We start from the raw sequence: 22,523 nt of genomic DNA, 5'->3' as shown, positions 1-22,523 counted from the left end.
GATGTTGTTGGATCTCATCGGCGCATATATATATTTTTTTTTTCTTTTACAACTTAAATCTCAAACATTACCATTTTTCGTTCAAATAAATTCAACGAACACGTTAACAAGTAAGGAGAACTTATCTGACGAAATATTTAAATTAACTGACAAAAATGCCTAAAAAGGGCAGTCAAATCATTACCATTTAAAGCTAGAATTAAGAAAAACTCACATTAAAATTTTAAGTAGTAAAAAATCTGAATCATAAAGATATTTTCTTGAATTTTAATTGTTAAGGTCATCACCAAAAAATAGTATTTCTCCTACTGTTATAAGTCATCTTTACGAACTGAAAGTCAACAATTACGTGTTATATTACAAAACTAAAAATAATGCACACCATCCAAAAAAATTGAAACCATAAAAAGATTTAGGCTTTCTCAGCCGGCAGGTCTGATGATCGAGGTTGTTTCTGCTTTGGTGAGAACACCGGTGGAGCCATTATCCAACGTTTCGCTAGCTATTGTGCTTGACATTCTTAGGGAACGTAGCGATAGTATACTGCCTAAGAAGGAGAGACAATCCTACATCACGACTATCAAGATTCTACAGAGAAAACAAGTGCCAAGGGCGTAAATCTTACATATAATGGCGCTACCACCGCATCACCATTTGTGAATGCCATAAATTTTTATGTATATCTGTATGAAAATATTGCACTTAAAATCAAATTTTATCTTTTCAGAAATACTTTTTTTAAACAGATACGTAGCTACTTTTGTTAGAGCAAAGTATATTTCTTCAAATTGTGCATGAAATATTTTAAAATTTAAGAAAGTTGACTTCAAATATTTGTAGATAATAAAAAATTAATTGAATATTAAGAGATATATTTCAACATAAATACCATAAAGATATTAAGAGAGGATTTTTTCAGACGATTTCGTTTAAATTTTAATAAAACGTTGACTAAATATTGTAATAAAGTTCCAAAATATTTTTAAATTTAATCATTCTTCAAAATATCACAATTTACATCACCTATCAAGAATTTTACCTAGGTACCCACAAACGAATATTCATGACGTAGCATATCTCATATCTAATTCACAGAAGTTGGAACACATTTAATTCGTTACGGGTCAATTAGATAAACTTAGAAATTACCACAAGCAGCGTAGTGGACGCCTTCTGTAGCAAATTGCTATATTTCTACTACGTGTTGAAAAGATCCAGTGAGATCGAAATTGCAATCCGTGTCTGATGTTTCGACAGAATACTGACCGCCATGAATTTTTTTTTCTATTTGTTTACATGTCGACTACGTAGAGGTAGTTAGACCGTTGACTCAATTCGACAAGTCGATATCCTTATGAATCTTTTCAAACATTTTTCTATCTCACAGAAATGTAGCAATGTGCTACAGATGATATTCACTCCGATCTTTGTAGTAATTCATAAAATGCTGTCTAAAAGCTGTTCTTTTCTTCTTTCTGTATTCTTTTGAAACGGTTTCGACAGAATACTGACTACCATTAACTTTTTGTTAGATAAACTTAAATTAAATTTGAATAAGTTAGAATAAAAAATATGATCTAATTTAATTATCTCTTTGACACAAATAAGATGAAATATGCCGTGATCAACTAGGGAAAGAAGGCATAAAACTTATCAAGCCCAAATAAGGTCGAATAAAATGTGATCTACTAGGGTAACATCAGGTAAATTTTATTAGACCAGATAAGATCAAATAAGACGTGACTTAGGTAGGTACTAGGTTAAGAAAAAAACATACCGCATCAAGATCAGATAATAAGGGATTCCGTAATAAGAGTTGAATGAGGCATTCTACATCAAGACCTAACCAAATACCTACAGCCTACTAGGTGTTTTCGTATTAGTACCAGATCAAAGCTATATTTCAATGCCTTAATAACGTACGCTTAACAAAAGTTCGATTTGATTCAGATAATAAGGCTTTCCTTAAGATTCCTAAGATTAAAAAATTTCTGCTCGGGAACTTGTGAATCGATTTTAATAGTTGGTGTCGCATTTGCTTCGTCTTTATAAGTGCGATTACGTCCTATTTTTTTGGTTTTTCGATTTAAATTGTATTAATATGCACTGGCTTGTGTTCTTTGTCATCTCTTAGAAGCTATACTGATGCTTGCTATTTATATAAAATTTTACATGGCTATGTGAACTCTTCTTGTCTACTCGATAGGATAGAAATCTACATGCCACGAAATTACGCGAATAATTCAGTACTAGATAGGTTGCTGCAGTTAGGAAATGACCTGTCAGAAGATGTAAATTGGTTCCATGAACGCTTTGTTTCATTTAAATGTAAAGTAAAAAGCAAACTTACATCATATGAATAAATTTTATATTTAGTTTTGGAATATTAGTGACCTTTAGTTTTAACATTTTGTAGTGTAAGTATAGTAATATAGAATTTATTAATGATAATAAGCGACAGTGTTAATTGAATCGTACGTTACTTCTTATAATATGGTATAATTGGGATTAATCCCATGTACTTCCTTATTAAATAAATAAATAAATAAATAAATGAGGTCACGTTAAGAAAGAGAGAAAGATCTTACTAGCCAGATAGATCTCTGGGTACGCTATNTATGTTTTCATCATGTTCTTAAGTATCGTTTATTTCCAAAACATATATATATATATATATATATACATCAAAGCCCTACTGTCTTTTTTTTCTTAATTATGACGTGGAAAAGTGGATTTAAAAACTATTGGATGTCTGTACCCTCCAGCATATAAAAAATACTTTTAGGTGTTGCATTCCCACCAGCTTCTATTGCTACGGACTACGCCAAAAGTAAGGCAAAAGGACCTGGGAATAGGTGGGTAGTGGTTGGGATGAGAAAGGTGAGACGGACGAAATGAAGACAGAAGAGGGTGAAATATGGCCTTTGGAATATTACTGTTCCGGGATTTACCTATGTGATTTAAAAAAACCACAGAAAAACTTGGACCAAGGGCAGGCAGATAGACGCGGAATCGAAGTGGTTTCCTCCTGAATGTTAAGTAATGGTCTAAACCTCTAGACCAGGGGTGGCCAACCTAAATAATTTTACAGGCCTTTTTGGAAATAAATTATAATGCCGGGGGCCGTATATAATTTAGATTTAGACCCACGATACACATTTTTTGAACTCATAAATGTAAACTCATTAATAAAACAGGCAATATTTGAATAAATATGAAGTTCATAATGATCAGTGTTTTGTCGAAACAGAAAGACGCGATCGCAATATAGATGTTGTTGGATCTCATCGGCGCGTGGCAGACTGCCTTCTTGAATTGCATTGAGCCACAGATTGCGTTCATCACGTCGTTTGTGGTACATCATAAAATGTAACAGGCAACGGGGCAACATGTAGAGTTAGTCAGTGTTCTGTTGGAATTGCCTGCGACATGCTGATTAGATCTAACAAGATCGAAATCGCAATCCGCTTCTAGCAATTTCGATAGAACGCTAACCATTACGGAATTCTTATTTGTTCAATTTTTGTTAGTGACTAGGGATGAGCTACGCCGTGGATGTAGTTCAGCAAGTAGATGTTCACCAACGTAAATGTACCTTGTTGAGTATACTGATTTCCACTATATGTACACTAAAGGTACATATGGCGTTCCCCACGCCGTTTGTGGTACTTCATAAAATGCCGTGTCGAGGCAATAGGTAGAGTTGGCCAGTGTTCTATCGGAACTGACTGCGAATCGCTAATGAGATCTAACGAGATCGAAATCGCGCTCCGCGTATAGCAATCTCGACAGAACGCTGACCATTATGGACTTCTTATTTGTGCAATTTTTATTATGTGCCTGCCATGTAGGGATGGTTTCCACTTTTGTATTTGCACTTAGCCACAGATGGCGTTCACCATGCTGTTTGTGGTTCTTGAGGAAATATTTGTCATATATTCATAAGAATCTTGCTTTAAAATCAAAGTTGCTTTTTTCTCATAATTTCGACAATTAATTGTTAAATATATATTCTTGCATAAATAATGTATTTTTGGAAAAAGCTATTCACCGGTGCCCGAACGTTGTATGAAACATTATTGATTAGTGTTTCAAGGTATCCATAGAACACCTTCTTCGTGGTTTATGAAACTTTAAGATTAATGAACGTAGTGCATTCAGACTTTAAGAATCGTTTAAGGCTGGGTGCACTTAAACGATTTCCGAACTTAAAATTTTTACAGTTAGTAGTTTTCCACGATATTAAGCCTCAATGAGCAGGGGTGTTACTTATGCAAAATTCAAAAATTCCATTTCTGCTACAGAGATTTGAAAGGGTGCTTATGCAACGAATATACATGAATGCAAAAGTTTTAGTCAAAAACTGGGCGGGGGGGGGTGTTTATACCCTGAAATATACGGTAATTAAATCTACTTATTTAAATTAAATTAAAAAATCATGAACGTAATCTTCTAATTCAAGGTCAATGCAACTTATAGCAACAATAAAGTATTATTTCTGGCTAGGTACAGGCGAATATTTTTTTTTTGTTACCGGTACAGTATCGGTAAGTAGCCTCTTAGTCACCGGTTCTGTACCAGTGAACGTCGGTTGTTAAATACATTAGTTTTCACTATTTTGACTACTATGAAATATTATTAAGTAAAACTATAATGAATCTCACGTTCAAGTCGGGGATGGCCACCCATATAGATGTTCTTTTCGTAGTTCTGTGCACTGAAAAAAAGCGGCATATAAGGGAGGCAATATATGCGCATGCGCACAACTAAGCTATCGTCCATGATGTTTATTTCTGTCCCTGAAGCAGCACCGTGCATATTTCATCTGACGATGAGATATATTATGGCTTGTAACTGATAAAAATCTCAATATTCTTTTATATGCACACCCAACATTTTTTTTTTCGTTTAACATATTAAGCTTATCTATATACGCAACACACAATATACGTTATTACATGCAATATACTTATTTGTAATAAAAGTTATTATGCACATATAAAGTTATGTAACACTTTTTTCAACGAACGAGACTACTTACTTGCCGCATCACAAAACCAATGACTTATTCCATAAAACCTCCAGAACAGGCTGTATTTTATATCGTGAATATTGGGATAATGTTCAAATGATAATATAAGAACAAAAAAAAGATAAATAAGATCTGCTACAGCTAAGGCAGTGAGGTATACGTTGGTTGAATTTCGCATCCTCCTCCTGGAAAAAGGGCATTTTTACACTTTCTAGTCCCGTCAGACATATCACAAAATTCCGTGAAACAATTAAATTAAGGAAGCAAGGCCTGTGCGAATACTATAATAGTTTATAGAAATTTCAAATAATTCGAAAAACATGGAATAACATGAATTTACTAAAATAAACCAGAATTTTCAAGAAATAGTTACAGTTATTTAATAAGTTTCCCTAGAGTATGTTAAAAAATATTATTATTATAATTATTAGTGAATAAATAATATGAATTATTTATTCACTAATAATTATTATTATAATTATTAGTGAATAAATAATATGAATTATTTATTCACTAATAATTATTATTATAATTATTAGTGAATAAATAATATGAATTATTGGAAAATGTAGCAATTTGTAAGATAAAATTCGAAAATTTCGAATATTCGCACATCCTTGCAAAAGACACACACCTTCACACAATTTTAATGAATAAGAGCGTTAAAAAATAATAATAATTAATCAATATGAGTGTAAACCGCAAATCTTGCATTCAAATTTGGGTTTGATACCCCAGGACCATACTTTATTATTTGTTTAGAGTATTCGGTAGGTAATGGAAAATAAGCAACATTTTCCATATGTATAAAATTGATCCTTGATAAACCAAAGCTATGACAAAAGATATTTCGAGTTGTCCCATCGAATTCTACGATTTTCCGTAAAATTACCATAAATAACATGAAGAGCGAGGGGTAAAAACAATTAACTTATCAGGACCTTTTTGAATGTAGACTATAAAACTTAATCAGTCTTTGTAAATATATTGATTGTTTCCAGTGTGATAATAGTATATACGTAATTTTGTAGTTTCTATGATAAAAGATAAAATGTAACGAAACGCGTGATAGGCTAGGTACAAGGACAGACGGAATACTAAAGGAAGCGAGAGAAACGAATGAAAGGAACATAGAGACAGAATGGAACTGCATTAAAACGTGCCTAAAGTCAGCAGCTACAGATATATTAGGTCTTAAACAAAATGAATGTAGGAAACCCTGGATAAAAAACGAAATTATTGGACTAATGGAAGAAAGGCAGAAATACACCAAGGGGATAGGCGAAGAAGGGCAAAAAAGATATAAAGCGATAAAGTGGGAAATAATTAGAAAGTGTAGGGCTGCGAAGAAACAGTGGATTGATGTGAGGTGTAATGAAGTAGCGGAAAAGTGTGAAGTAGGTAAAACGGATGAGGGTTATAATATAATTAAAAGGAATTTTAGAAAGGTAGGGTACAATACTAATAATATAAGAACCCAGACAGGGGTCATTTTGATAGAAAATGAGGAAAAGGCAGACAGGTGGAAAGAATACTAAGAGAACCTATACACAAGCCATTAGTTGGGAGATATATTAGAGAAGGAAGATAGTGTGGAAATAGGTGAGGTAGGTTATCCTATAATGAGAGAAGAGTTTGAAGTAGCTTTAAAAAACTTAATGAGTAATAAGGCGCCAAGTATAGATGGGATATAAACGGAAATTCTAATACATGCATGTTAGAGATCGTATATTTAGGCGAAGAACTATTAAGGGAAGATCAAATTGGGTTCAGGAGAAATAGAGGAACGCGGGAGGCCATTCTAGCATTACGGGTAACAATAGAGAAAACGATAGAAAAAAGAAAGAGTGCGTACATAGGTTTAGAAAAAGACAATGTTAAATGAGACAAGATGAAATTAAAGAGGTAGAAGAGTGATACTTAGTTTGTATAAAGAGCAACAGGTAGTTATGGAACTGGAGCAGCAACGTGGAGAAGTCATTATTAGAAAGGGAGTCAGACAAGGATGCACACTGTCGCCGCTACCTTTTAGTCTATACATCGAAGACGCGATCAAAATAATTGAAGATAGTACGGCGGTAGGAATAGAAAACAAAGGCAAAATATTGGTATATTTAGATTTGCAGATGATATAGCAGTATTAACATTTAGCAAAGAGGAGTTAGAGATAGCTTTAAATAAAACGGAAGCGGTATTGACAAAACAGTATTGTATGAAAATAAATAAAAGTAAAACAAAAATGCAGGTATGCAAGGGAAGAAAAAGTAGGGAACGTGCGAATACAAAGATAGAAGACGAAAAATTAGAAGAATAAGTTAGATAAGTCAAGATAGATGGAATAGTAGGGATATAAAGCAGATAGCGCAGGGTCGAAAAGCTTTCAATAAAAATAAAATTATAAATCAATTATTTTAACAGTCGAGTTTTTATTTCATAAATTCGAATATTTCTAATGTTTGACATAAGCAGACCGGAAGTAACAAAGGAAGGTCTTTCTTTTCTTTAGCATTTCAAAAATAGGCGCCGAAACGGTGAATGGATTGCTATATAAATAAGAGATTTGTGTAAGTTGCAATTTACATGCACGTTGCTACTATGAATAAGTACTGCAGTAATATATCATGCTAACTGAGAAATTGTTACAAATTCGCTTTTGTATTCCTAACTAATATTATAAATGCGAATGTGAGTTCGTTTATTTATTACAATTTCACGCCTTAACTGCTCAACCGATCATCATGAAATTTTGTACATACGTACATTGTCGAGAGTACAGAAAAGGACATAGGGTATCTTTAGAAGATTTAGTTTTATCCTGATGATTCCGGTTGGGACTTAAAAACAAATTTATCAAGTTATTGAATTTTCCATGCTCTTTGACATGTATTTAGGAGACCAACGCGAGCGAAGCAGCGCCTAAAAAATGTTAATAATGGAGGTATTTATGTCAAACGTTTTGTTGTAATATTTTTAGTATCTCTTATTTTTTACAATTATATTATTTGAAAGTGGCTTAACACATCAGTAAATTGTTCTTTAATGTAATATTTAATTATTTAATAACGGGCCTAACATGTGTGGCATCGTCATTCAGTTTTATCCGTGAAACAAGTGGTTTGTGCTAACTAAAGTATAATAGAAATGTCTTGGATTTAATATCTTGTCCGAAGATGATAACTTCATAGGCTAATTAAAGACAAACTTGTTGACGTTGTGACATTCTTCTCTTTCGCAACATGTGGTCTTCTCCAGCATACTCCATACAGTGAAACCCATGTCTAAAATTTGAAGATTCTTGGACTCTTAAAAAAAAATGACTCAAATAATTTTACTGAAAAAAATAAGAACTGGTAGGAAGTGGAAAAACTGCTTCCAAGCCAATGTAATCATGAGTTTGTTGTTTGTTGAATGTTGAACAAACTAAGTCAACCAAGTCTTTTTCGTACTAAAAACTGCTAAAAGATACTTCAAAGGGCCACTGGTCCCACGGGATTCAAACAACGTATCACTCCAACCCATTAGTAGTTATGTCACTTCCCTACAGTTTACTACTGTTCTTACGAAAACGAACATTAAAAACACAATTTTTTTTCTTAAACTAGTTAAATTTGTTTACATCAAGTTTTTTGCTATTTGTACCTACATTATGTTTACGCCTAAAAATATTTATGTATAGGGTGGCTCAAAAAGCATGCGATACTCACATTGTCGTCAACCTATAAGTTTGATCCAAAATTTTTTTAAACAAAACTTGTTCCCTATTTTAATACAAAATCGTCTATAACATCTAAATTTGATTTGCCATAGAGGGCACTCTAAAATAGAAAAAGAAGGTTTTGTTTAAATCGCAGCAGACATAAATACGGGTCCAATCGAAAAAGGTAATTAATAAAAGTTATTGAAAAAAATCTAATTAAGAAAACGATACTGAATGTCTAATCAAAAGCACAAAAGTTTGGTCTTCTACTGAAGGACGCCAGATTGGAAATTAAAAGTTGTTTAATTTTTTATAAAAAAATAAAAACGAATAATCTATTGTTATTGACGACCACACGAGTAGAGTAATTTAAAGTTCCAAAAACAATTAACGAGGGGGCAGCTTGCCGGACCCAACTGCAGGATGTCAGACTAGCTTATTGTACTCGCTGTAATTGGAAAGGTGTCGTTTTGCGTTCGCACTTGAAGATGGGTCTTGAGGATGATGTTTATCGTCGTTAAGGATATTATTAATTAATAGAACTGCTGCGAAACTGCTTTCGGCACGAAATATACAAAAGGAGAGTGACATGTTTGTAGTCCAGTATCCTTGTGGAAACGTTTTCATTACAGTTGCCGTTTTGCCATTTGCGTTTTCTATTGCTGTTATAAGCTTCTTGTGACAGGTGGTTATATTATTATTAATAAATAAAATGGAAGCGGTACTGACAGATCAGTACTGTATGAAAATAAATAAAAGTAAAACTAAAATACTGGTATGCAAGGGAAGAAAAAGTAGGGAAAGAGCGAATATAAAGATAGGAGACGAAAAATTAGAAGAAGTGGCTGATTTTAGATACCTAGGAAGTCAGATAAGTGAGGATGGAAGGAGTAGTAGGGATATAAAGCAGAGGATAGCGCAGGGTCGTGTCGCCTTTAATAAAAAGAAGTCACTTCTATGCTCGCGAACGGTTAATTTAGAAATTCGAAAAAGGTTGTTAAAGGTGTATGTTTGGAGCACGGCGTTGTACGGGTGCGAAACATGGACAGTGGGAGCGGCGGAAAAGAAAAGGTTAGAAGCGTTCGAAATGTGGTGTTATAGGCGGATGATGAGGATATCGTGGGTAGAAAAGGTTAGAAATGAAGAGGTATTGGAAAGAATAGGAGAACAGAGGACTCTATGGAAGTCAATAAAAAATAGGCGAGATAGGTTGGTAGGACACCTTCTCAGGCATGAAGGTCTAGTCAGAGACATATTAGAGGCAGAAACAGGAGTTAGGAGGGGTAGAGGTAGACCTAGATTAGATTACTCTTCGCAAATAGTCAAGGATGTGGGCTGTTCTAGTTTTAGGGAAATGCGAAGTTTAGCTCAGGATAGGAAAGAGTGGAGGTACGTGTCCAACCAGTCTTAGGACTGATGACCTTATGATGATGATGATGAATGCATTGTAAAGAAGTACAAGTACTGATGTTCTGCACTATTCGTTGAAAAAAGGTTGAACGTATTGAGAACCGTCAAATAAGCGTTCACCATCTGGTGGCAGGGATTGTAACATGAAGAAGGGACAAATATTCGTGGATGATAAAAATGGTAAAATTATTCATTAAAATCATAAAAGGCGTTGAATTAATGGAGTTCTGGACGTTTCCTTAAATCGAATAAAAATTGATAAGAGGCCGTGATAGCACTTTCAACAAAGATCATGTGTTTCTATTACTTTCCTGAAAAAAACTAAAAGCTAACTTGTTTGTATAGGAATATCAATAAATAACTAAAAAGTAAATAAAACCTGAAAAATTAGAGAAGAAAAATACACTGGATGCTTCTATGAAGTTAATAAGTATCAAAGAAGTGAATTTCGGAATGAAAGTTTGTTCACGTTTACAACCACTTTCAGGTCACGAACCTACCTGTTGCAATACAAAAACGTTGACTGCGTACAGACTATCCAAAAAATTTTTGGGGAGCGTCAAAGGGGATATCTATTTGGACGAAAGTAGGCCCATATTTGCGCGAACGCGTTCTATTTTGTGTGCAACTTGCGTTTTTCAAAGCGTTATCGGTACATTAAAAGAATATAAATCTAAAGCAAAATGCTCACCGAGCATAGAAATTACACATTTCTTGGTCGGCAATTTTTCTTTCTATATCGTACAAACCAAAAAGCATAATTTGGCGAATTTGGAATAAGGCTTTTCAAACATATCAATCTGAAAATATTGGATTCATTGAAAACTGTTACAAATTAACTGAACATTCAAAATCTTTTGAACAAGATGCAACACCCTTAAATCGTATTTATTCGACTTATATTACTTTATTAGTCACTGGAATATCTCCATTAGGGTCCAAAGGTCGTCGTCGGTCGGACTTGCTTTCTAAAGTTTCATTAGCACGAGTGGCTAGCTTCTTCAGAGGTCCTTCCATCTCCGATGCTAGATGTGAGACTTCTATTGCGCAAGTTGTATTTATGCTGGTGGGTAGGGTGCGAGGCTTCTTCTAGTTTAGTCAACTGCGACATGTTGGTCGGTATCGTTCGGTTGTTCCTAAGAATCGGGTTCTACATCTGGACTGAGAGTCTCAATCCTTTTTGTTAAAATTCTCCGGATGTTTCTAGATTTCGATGACCTCTCTAACCGCACTACTGTAATAGTCGTTCTGAAGACGGCAAGCCTTGACCACCTACATCTAGTGGTCAATTTGACGGAGAGGGTGCTCAGGAAGGGCGACACAATAGTGCTCTAAAGAAGGAAACAATCCCTCCGTGCCACATTTTGTTTGAAATCATCATCTTCAGCACGGAAGTAGCTATCAAGCATCTACCGGAGGAGGAACCTGAAGGAATACGAATCGAGACGGCCAAGACTCAGGAAAGCAAAGTCTCTCAGAATCACCTGACGAGGAATCAAGCACTGACACTGCGCAGCCTACACAAGGATGAAGATATTATCATACTCACAGGCGATAAAGGAAACGCAGTTGTTTTTTCTGAAAATCAAGGACTACAGCAAGGAGATTGAAGAACTCTTGGAACCAAAAAGTCACAAACCCTTGAAGAAATATCCAACGCAAGCGAGACTTGTCAACCGACTCATCAAGTCAATGTCCCTACCTGAAGATATCCAAAAGTGTATTCCGAGTACGGAAGGTGTTCCACCGCGGCTATTATGATCACCTAAGATCCACAAGGCTACGTTCCTTTGAGACCGATAGCAAGCTCCTCCGGATCACCAGTGGGATAATACGTCGCAGAAGTTAAAAAGATGTTAAAATTGGAGATTAAATTTCATGAATATAAAAAAATTAAACATATCCTGCAGTTTTGCAGTATCCTTCGTTCCCTTTTAAAAAGATTTGAATGAAACGCATATTTGCGTAAGAATGCCAGATATCCTTAATATGCAGAAGAAGACGTTTGAAAATGAAATTGTAGATTTACAAAGTTAACGCCAGAAAGGAAGAAGATTTTTTGAAATATCCCAATTTGCCATCAAATGTAGAAAATTTTATTACTGTTTTGGATTCACCTTATTCGAATCAAGTTAGCGAAAAGAACAAACCCGGTTTCTACTTACACTGATCCTTAAACTTAAGATTCATCATCTCGATATACGTCAAATTGTTGTCAGTTGGTTAGTAACAGCAGACACAGGATTCTTATTTTTTTGTAGTTATTCAAACAATAATAGGTAACTTCTTTATGAAACCCCACACAAGATTGCAATTTTAGATAATCTTAAGTTTTAAGTTCCACTTGCCCAGGGTAAATAAGTAATAGATCGAGACAATGTTTTTTGAGGAAAAGTCGATCCTTTATTTGTACAGAGCCACCCCTACTATGTATATTATTCCTACATCCATGGTTTCGCTGTTTTCTTTCAGTTACTTCTTTAAAGGTGCGCGAACGAGTGTGTTGTAATCTCCAGTGAGCAAAACACCAAGGGTTCCTGCCAATTTCTCATTAATAGGGAGACTTTGTTCATAGTTCGTATTTTTTCTCGTAACCATAATTAAATTAATTAAAATCTCAAAATCCAATGGAGCTAGTAGGCAAAAAGTTTTGCATTACCTTGTATATTTTATGGTTAAATCACATGGACATTAAATGATTTTATTAAATTAATAAAAACGTTAGATAATTTTTTTTTGATAATCCGCTATTTTCTCCTCGTACGAAATCGAATAAAAAGTTGGTAATGAACTCTACTAATACCTTACTAATGTTTCAATGACTTCCTCGCTAAAGCTAACTATTTTATATATACAAATTTTATTTGAAAAAATAGAACTAGAAGAAATGTAAAGTAAAAGCTAGTATGAAAACAACAGGTATCAAAGTGAATTCTTAAATGAAAATTTACTCACATCCATTACTATTTTGATGTTAAGATCCTACCAGTTGTAACATTCGCATTATTGACGTCGTCGATATAATTCCAACGCATATAGGTATGTCGTCATATCATTCATGCGAATCAGTTTTTAAACATGATGTTTGTAAATGATTTTATAGTTTAAGCGGCATTTAAAATGGATTCACCTTCAACAAAATTCCTTTATGCAAGATTTATGTCGACCCAATTACACATTGTGCCAATAGCATTTTAATGTTTCCACAATTGCACGGCACGCCATAGAGACTACTAGCAAAAGACGCTCCATGAATTGTAGAGACGAACATTTACCATTGCTAAAAATGCCCCTCGTCATGCAAGGGCACAAGCAATTGAAAGAATGAGAACAATTTCTAATGCAGAAGTGAAACTCTCAAAGTGTTTTTATTTCTTTATTTGCTTATTTACTAGTTAATGACAGTCAGTTTCTCTGGGTTTACATTCTCATTTATTCTAAACGGATATTTGGAGGTTGACGCAAACTCAAAAGTACCTAGACCAGATAAATTTCGAACAATCTATATAGGAGACATTTTAGAGTGCTGGTTGAAATTGTTGACCATTAGTTTAGAATATTTCAAACATTTTTAAGTGCGCTAAAAGTGTCCTAATATGCTGTAAGAAGAGAGTTTCACTACAAATAATGGCCCTCGAATATTCCTGGACATTATCGATTCATTCGGTCTAGTTTATTCTGTAGAAACCACGAGCGTGATTGTGTGCGATCGGGCATACGTGTGTGTGAGCGGCTTATCGATTCGCCGATTAGCCGCGGGCGCCTTTCTTCATGTGCGTCGTATCTGTAAACGTGTGTGTCGTAGCTGCGTTCCCGGAAAACAATCAAACAGTTCAAAGAAGACGAAGCTTTTTCGGACGGCTCGAGAAAGTTCCAGAAAGGACACAAAAGAGTATATAAAGGAAGAAACGATCGCCGAAGAATAGAAATAAATTGATCGTTGTAGAAGTGAAAGAGTAGAAATAAATTGACCGGTGCAGAAGTGAATCAAGAAATAAATTGACAGTGATAGAAGTGAAATAAATAGAACAGTGAATAGTAACAGTAGTGTAAATAAATAGAATAATTACCTAAGTTTAGTAATAATTTAATAGTNAGTGGAAATAAATTGACCGGTGCAGAAGTGAATCTGGAAATAAATTGACCGGTGCAGAAGTGAATCTGGAAATAAATTGACAGAGCAGTGAATAGTGATATATCAACAGTACAGTAATTCATCACCTTAGTTAGTAATAATTTAATATAATTTAATAGTGTTCAATAATAAATTAGTGTAAATAAATAGTTTTCTTCTTAAAAGTTAATTTGTTAAACCCACGAATATTACAATTCTGTGGAATTCTACCTAAGGACAACACTAGACACTCCAGACCTTCTAGTTGAGACCATGCTAGGCACATTCAACAACATTCTAGTACGTTCTCCATTATTCACAATTTACTAGTGTTTGGTCGCCGGTGGTCGTCACGAAAACCCACACAACCACCAAATTGGAGAAATTTCGAACATCATAGATTCCAAAATCTTTTAGAACACTTTAGCCGAAATAAAAATGCCTTCAGTCGACTGCTTGTAATTACCACATCACCCATACCACCACACCTATCGACATGAAACCACCATAATACATGAAGGAAACCCGAAGCATCTACCACATATGGTACACACCGGTAGTCTGTGTTGTTGCAAAATTCATTTATATTTATATTTGTATATTGATGTCAACCATAAAAACTATATACAAAGAATTTATTAAATATTAATGTGAAAATGAATTTTCAATTTTTTTTTTCCCACTCAGGTTAATGAGGGAAAATTTGTTGCTGTTGTCACACCCTTGCCAGGAATTGAACCCTCATGAACCTGTGGTAGTTCATAGTAGGTGAAAAATTGAAAATGAATTTTCACATTAATATTTGATATTAACCACTATTAAGTGTCAATGTGTTTGTATGAATGCCTTTACTTTTCCTAAACTAATTGGACTCAGGACTGAGAAGATATTCGAAAAAGAACCGCGTAAACTACTACTAATAATGATAAGCATATTTATAAAAAATCTTAAAATTCTTTAGGGCACCTAAAAGTAGTTAGTCACAGCTTTGGTTTATCGAAGAGCACTTTTGTGCAATTGTTTATCTATTTTTCTATAAATGTCACTATAAAAAGGTATTAATTTTTTTAAATTAATTAATGTGCATGTCGCGAATAAGTACATAACTATAAATATTTATTCAATTTATTTTAATGACAGATAGATATGAATAAACACGTATATCGCATAAAAGTGGATTAAAGAAGAAATAAAAATCATACAAAATCGAGCTTTGAAATTGATTGTTTACGAAGTGATAAATATCTAAGTAGATATTTCCTTGAATGAAAGGATTATTTTGTGTAATTTTTCTTTGTACATTGTACATATCATTCCGCTTTATGGTTTTAATTAATACACCTACACGTATTATAGGATAATTAGTTTCCATATTGATTTATTCGCAATTAAATAGCTGACGGGAAGGAAAGCTGGTTAGTTGATAATCCTGAAAGGCAATTATCTATCGCCAGGATTTCTTCGAGGTTTATGAAAAGACGGCAACCATCAAAATTATTAACAGCTTATATATTGCTTTATTTATGAGTCGTAATAAAGCCATTGCTCTTTATAAAGCTTATGATCAATTATTGCCCGGGTTAGGAATTGGAAAAATATCTCTCGTACGAAAATGATTCAATATTATTATATCAACTTATTTTATTATCGGCGATTTGTAAATAAGCTGACGGGTTTATGAAATAAATTAGTTTCATATCCAATTAATTTGATAAACCAATATTACTTTGTGGATTTGTGCATCTATATTTAAACAGCTTTACATATGAAAAGATATGCTTGTAAAGTAATATGAAACGAAATCGGTGGTTTCATTTAATTTTTGGAAACATTATGAACAGTTCGCTGACTACTATACAGGGTGAACCATTTTAATCAATCAAAGCGAAATCTCTTCAAATGGTGACTTATGTAATATACTTTGGGTTAACAGTCTATGTAACATTTTGTTTTTGAAGTGAAACTTCTTTACGCACAGTTGGGTAAGTACGTTTCATGCGAATTGCTATGTAACGAAATCATGCAACACATTCCCCCCGCTGTCTGTCCCTATGTATCCTTAGATCTTTAAAACTACGCAACGGATTTTAATGCAATTTTTTTTAATAGATAGAGTAATTCAAGAGGAAGGTTTATATGTATAATACATGCATAATATAGTAGAGAAACACTGATAATTTTACAGATTTCTAATGTGATGTCGTAAATAAACACATTTTTTTGTGCTTACATTGCAAACGCTGGCTGAACCTTATGAGATAGATCAAAATAAGGTATTACAGTATTGTACACATTAAAAAGGTCTACAAAAAAGTCCGGGATGGTATATCTCTATCTCTTAGGAATAACCCATAATAACCATTTTTTATCCTTTACTTTTTTATGAGAAATAATGACTTATTTACAAAATGATTTTAAGCAATACAGCATTAATCCTTATCCAATTAAGTACTTTTAAATACATTGNAAAACGCGTTTCAACACCAAAGGTGTCATCCCCGGTTAGAGTGACTAGTTTTATAGATGCATAAATGCTGGGGTGTGTCAAGTAGGGTTGCCACCTTTTCAGGCTTTACATTAAAGTATTTCTCGACTAAAAGGTTTAAAAAACAAAGTACTCAGCATAAAAATAAAGTATTTTATTTTATGTTTTTAAAAACATATTTTTTGTTACACCTAGCAGCCAGTAACAAATTGCTGTCGCTCTTAAATATATTAATAGCTTCTAAACATAGCAAACAAAGATTTAAGTAAACTAAAAGTCCATTTTTAATTAATTTTAATGAAGCTTTATTCTCGTCGTCCCGCCACTTTGTGTTCATAACAGAGAATACTCTTTCTGTAAATGCTGAAGTGGCCGGAGCGGACAGCAAAAGTGACATTACTTTGAACAGATTTGGGAAATCAGGTTGTTCCGTAAATATGGCTTGCCATTTTTCTGTGTAATATTATTGATGTAAAAATACTATGAATTTCGAATAATTGCTTAAAAAATTACGATGTTTACCTTAGGTCTTAAATAAAGTATTTTTGCGTACTTTATGAGTCTTGTAAAGTATAACGTACGCACAGTCGAAATAGAGTACAATACTTTATAATAAAGTACGGGTGGCAACCCTAGTTGTGGTGGTACTGACCGGGGGCCCGGTTTGTATTGTCTGATGACCAAAACAAGCTGTGAATGTTGTGTATAAAGACATTCTGTAGTACATTTAGTATCAGTATTGCACCCGTGCGAAGCTAGGGCGGGTCGCTAGTAGTCTATATAACATTTTGTTTTTCTTATAGAAACCTTTATTTTTGGTCACGTTCGATTACGTAATTAAAAGAGAGGAAATTAACATAGAAGGGTAATCAATTAACCCTATAGAATTAACTAATTAACAGGATATGGCCCAAGGCGAGAAATTTCGGGAATAAACATTGAAGGATATAAACGGGTACATCCGATGATAATCATGACCGTGGAAGGTTATTTGTAGGTTAACTTTAAAATTTCCTAAAGCTTCACCTACTATTTCTGACATCCAATAACATCATGGTATGTTTAATATGAATATTTTATGCAAAAACCCTTATTTTTTGTTTTTACAATCCAAGGGATCCTGAATGATATGACAAAATTGAGATTTTATTGCGAATATGATGTGGAATTTGTTCTATCCGTTGCTGATGCTAGAAAGTCGAAGCAAATTTAAAGTGGATATTAAAGTATTCACTTGTCCACTATACGTTATGTATTTATTTATTATTGATTTACAAGAGTTATTTGTACATATTATTACGTTTTAAAGGGGTTAAATTGCTTTGAATTTTCGCGTCAGTAATGAATAGGATTAACCAGCAAATAATTGTGATTGTTACAATAAACTTTCCCAGACACCCACTTTGTCGGCATTTTCAAATTTTGAACGATATAATTAAATAATGCGTATTCTTGGAATTGCCCGTTCTTACTACTGTTTGCCGTAGAGGCGTCATACCAAAAACGCCTACAAATATCTACAAAACCTTTTTGTTCGGCCACTTTACACAAATATATTAAATCTCTAAAAAATGTAATTAAAGATTTTCTAGTGGAATTATTTTTTTGTTGGCATCACATATAATTATTTAAAAGTCAATAGAGCCAACTGGATGACTACAAAAATTACATGTGTCGAAAGGTCACGAAAAACAAATTTTCCTCAAATATCTCGTGAGATTTGTTTGTGAGATGCATCGGCATAGAAAAGGTCCTAAACAAAATTTACTTAGAACCAATAGTTTTCGAGATATACACTTGAGAAAACTCGGGAATTGCTTTGCATTCGTGTCTACACCAACTTCCAGGTAAAAACCAAGATTCATTTTTTTACATGGTCCATATCTATGGGTTATGTCATAATTTTGTTCGTTATTGTTCTTCTTCCTTGGCTTTTTCGTCTGAAACATTTGTAGCCATCGAGTGCACGCAGTTAGTTTTATGGACTTTTGATAAATTTCTTGTGATGTCAAAGTAAAGAGGATCCCGCTGGAAAATCTTTAGTTGGATATTTTTAGAGATTCGTGCAATAAAGTGAATGAGCTCTTTACAAGAATAGAAATCCAGTTGTGTCCAAGCGCCTACTTCTAATAGGAAACTTATTCTTCAGTGTCGACCTACAAAGTAGGATATTAGGCCGTTTTGCGCTCTTACCTGAAATCGACTACTTTGCGCTCTGGGATTATTGTTAGAGAAATTTTAACCTACTCCATTATATCTGATTGATTTGCGCTCTCTTGTAATTTAATTTTAAATTCACAGAATAACGTTTAGAAATTATCAAGATTAAACTATCTTCCCTTTATATTTTAATCCAGACTGTTAGCCATGTGTACGTTTTCCACAATCATTCATTTTGCCTTATCACTGAAATAAATTTAGGTACTTCTATCTGTCACGAAATCCAGTCCTTTATTAAATAACTTTTGAAACTGTTCCTGATAAATTTTTGACATTGGCAAATAATCATAGTTTTCCCTAGCTCTTTTTCTGGCATTGAGCATCTACTGCTTCATCTCTGTAGCTCCAACATTAGGCTTTACACACATAGTCGGTTTCTCTAGTAATTGTGCTGTTCTCCATGATGTTGCAGCACTTCAATTTCTTCTTTCAAGTATTTCGGAAAAGTTGAACTATCCTTATATTTATTTTTCATGCGAATACTGTAACCTTTATACAAAACAGAGTTTCTCCTTCGATATCTCAGTAACTTACATATCCATTTCTAAAATACCTCTATAAAAAGTTTCACGGTTCTCAATTCAATTTCTTTTATATGCACCACCCAGTGCATCATAAGTGTAATTAGGTAAAATTTCCGTCAAATGTATATAAACGTATTGTAACGTTCGTGGGTTTAACAAATTAACTTTTATGAAGAAAACTATTTATTTACACTAATTATTATTGAACTTAAAAACACTATTAAATTATTTACTAACTTAGGTAATTATTCTATTTATTTACACTACTGTTACTATTCACTGTTCTATTTATTTCACTTCTATCACTGTCAATTTATTTCTTGATTTACTTCTGCGACGGTCAATTTATTTCCACTACACTTCGTCGATCTTCCTTTTTATACTCCCTTGCCTCCTTTCGGGAACGTTCTCCAGCCGTCCAGAGAAGTCTCGTTTTCTTTGAACGGTTTAATTGCTTTCCCGGAACGCAGGTACGACACACACGTCTACAGATACGGCGCACATGAAGAAAAGCGCCCGCGGCTAGTCGGCGAATCGATAAGCCGCTCACACACACGTATGCCCGATCGCACAAAATCACGCACGTGGACGCTACAGTATATACGTATAATTATGATAATAAAAAATAAGGGTTGCCTAATTAATTAAAATGACTTATTTATCTTTACAAGGTCCTAATAACCTATTTAGAGAATAACAACACTAAAAATTTCTATTCAAAAATAAAAATCGCAAAACACGATATGTCAACAGAGAATATATCTGACATGTTAGGTTTGTACAGTCAGATACCCCTTAAACTCCAGATGACCTTCTAGGTTATTTACCAGCTTTCTTAATTACATATCCGAAGGAAAATTTCCTCCCCTTTGTCAAAATGCGGTTAAAAAGAACGATTTCAGATTTTTAAATAACTTTTATTATTGCCTTAAAAATCATTATTAAGATGAGTCCCTGTAAAGCTTACAACTTTTGTCTAAACCGCGTTCTTCTAACATATCTGCCTGAAGAAATATTTTCGTTGATTGGCTAAAATGGTCCACCCTGTATATGTCAGTACCCAACACTTTAAAAGACTTTTATGATAAGTACGAGAATATTGATAGACTGATTCAATTTTGTACACAAGCGAATGATACATTATGACTGACAGCAAAATGTTTCACAAAAAAAAAAATGATAAATCGACGACGCCTTTTATAACCTACAAAGAGCATTTTACTTCGCTAAAGCACTTCCCTCATTCAGTTACTTTCTAAGGAATTCGCTCAAAGAATCACACCAGCACAGTTTATTTTTATGACCATTAAAAAAGTATAATGGCGCTTTTACATAAAAAGAATAACAACTATCTGCCTCTCAATTAAATTATTCAATAGAATTCACGATAAATTATTGAACTGAATAACATTTCCTTTTACCTTGTGAGCACAATTACGGAAACGACATTCCCGCCCACGCCAATAAAGACTGCTATAGGAACAAGCACCCTTTGTATCCAAAATCGGGAATTCACCAAAAACCTCTCCGAAGCATCAATCATGTTCTACTGAAACAAAAAAAAAACAATGTCAGTCATCATCTGGACACGAACCTCCACTCTTTCCTATCCTGTGCTAAACTTCGCATTTTCCTAAAACTAGAGCAACCCACATCCTTAACTATTTGTGAACAGTAGTCTAATCTACACCTACCTCTACCCCTCCTAACTCCTGTTCCTGCCTCTGATATGTCTCTGACTAGACCTTCATGCCTGAGAAAGTGTCTTACCAACCTATCTCGCCCATTTTTTTATTGACTTCCGTAGAGTCCTCTGTTCTCCTATTCTTTCTAATACCTCTTCATTTCTAACCTTTTCTACCCACATTATCCTCATCATTCGCCTATAACACCACATTTCGAACGCTTCTAACCTTTTCTTTTCCGCCGCTCCCACTGTCCATGTTTCGCACCCGTACAACACCATGCTCCAAACATACACCTTTAACAATATTTTTCGAATTTCTAAATTAACTATTCGCGAGCATAGAAGTGACTCCTTTTTATTAAAGGCGACACGACCCTGCGCTATCCTCTGCTTTATATCCCTACTACTCCTTCCATCCTCACTTATCTGACTTCCTAGGTATCTAAAATCAGCCACTTCTTCTAATTTTTCGTCTCCTATCTTTATATTCGCTCTTATTCTACTTTTTCTTCCCTTGTATCCCAATATTTTAGTTTCACTTTTATTTATTTTCTTACAGTACTGTTCTGTTAGTACCGCTTCCATTTTATTTAAAGCTATCTCTGAGTCCTCCTTGCTAGATGCTAATACTGCAATGTCAGTATCGCGAAAATAATTGTGTGCTTCATAAAATCGACAAGTCCATTGGTTATTTCATGAGTTAGGCAAAATTTTGACGAGTACACACAATGGGCAATCTCATGTACATTTTATTTGATTATAAAAATGTTTCATCTGGAATATACCACGGCTAGCTTATAAAGATATAAGTTAAGCCCCAGAGCTGTAGGGTTATATAGTTTTACGTGTGGTCAACTAGGATGAAGTTAAGTCCATAACTACCTTTATTTGCAACATAATATAATACGTTCTAGCTTATGTCGTTGGTCCACGCGCCATCTCTCAGTAACGTTACTATAAAAAGCCGATAGTCCAAGACAGCGATGTTAGAGGTAAATCAGAAAACCTGGTACTGTTGTAACAAAAAAGCTGGTATTTTCAATGCAAAATTGGTATGTTTACGGAATACAAAATGTCATTAGTATTACTTACTTAAGAATACTATATTCCAATAAAATAAATTTGCATATAATGTACAATATAGTACCATTCAATAAATAAATAATTAATCAACGATAAAATAAATGATACCCTTGAAGCTCTTTTTAAATTAACCGTCTATGAAGTTTTCCAGTTTACTTATTATGTGAACGGTAAAGAAACACAACACGTAACATTGGCGCATATGCCCTAATCTTTCAACGGATTTGAAATTTTCACTTTCAAATTGAAAGTATCTGAAAATAGTGAGAAA

The 22,523-nt window shown here is 33.9% G+C and overlaps 1 protein-coding gene across 5 annotated transcripts in view; it reads right to left on the bottom strand.

The window, feature by feature from the left end:
- Positions 1-22,523, bottom strand: part of LOC108735748 — a 169,201-nt gene that overhangs the window by 36,117 nt on the left and 110,561 nt on the right. For 3 of the 5 annotated variants that reach the window (XR_003232063.1, XM_018467879.2, XM_018467881.2), the window contains exons 2-3: positions 20,904-21,028; positions 5,042-5,217 (exon numbers count right to left, since the gene is read on the bottom strand). Coding sequence is in view for 4 of the 5 variants with exons in the window: in XM_018467879.2 (XP_018323381.1) it covers positions 5,042-5,217; positions 20,904-21,025 (298 nt within the window). In the remaining variant the exon portion in view is untranslated. Of the gene's footprint in view, positions 1-5,041; positions 5,218-20,903; positions 21,032-22,523 lie in introns of all 5 variants that reach the window. The other 2 variants (XM_018467880.2, XM_018467882.2) reach the window with 1 other exon arrangement.

The sequence above is a fragment of the Agrilus planipennis genome, unplaced genomic scaffold (assembly GCF_000699045.2).
Source record: "Agrilus planipennis isolate EAB-ADULT unplaced genomic scaffold, Apla_2.0 scaffold32, whole genome shotgun sequence".
Lineage (NCBI taxonomy): Eukaryota > Metazoa > Arthropoda > Insecta > Coleoptera > Buprestidae > Agrilus > Agrilus planipennis.
Note: the sequence above shows the minus strand (reverse complement) of the source record. Positions and strands in the feature narration are given on the sequence as shown.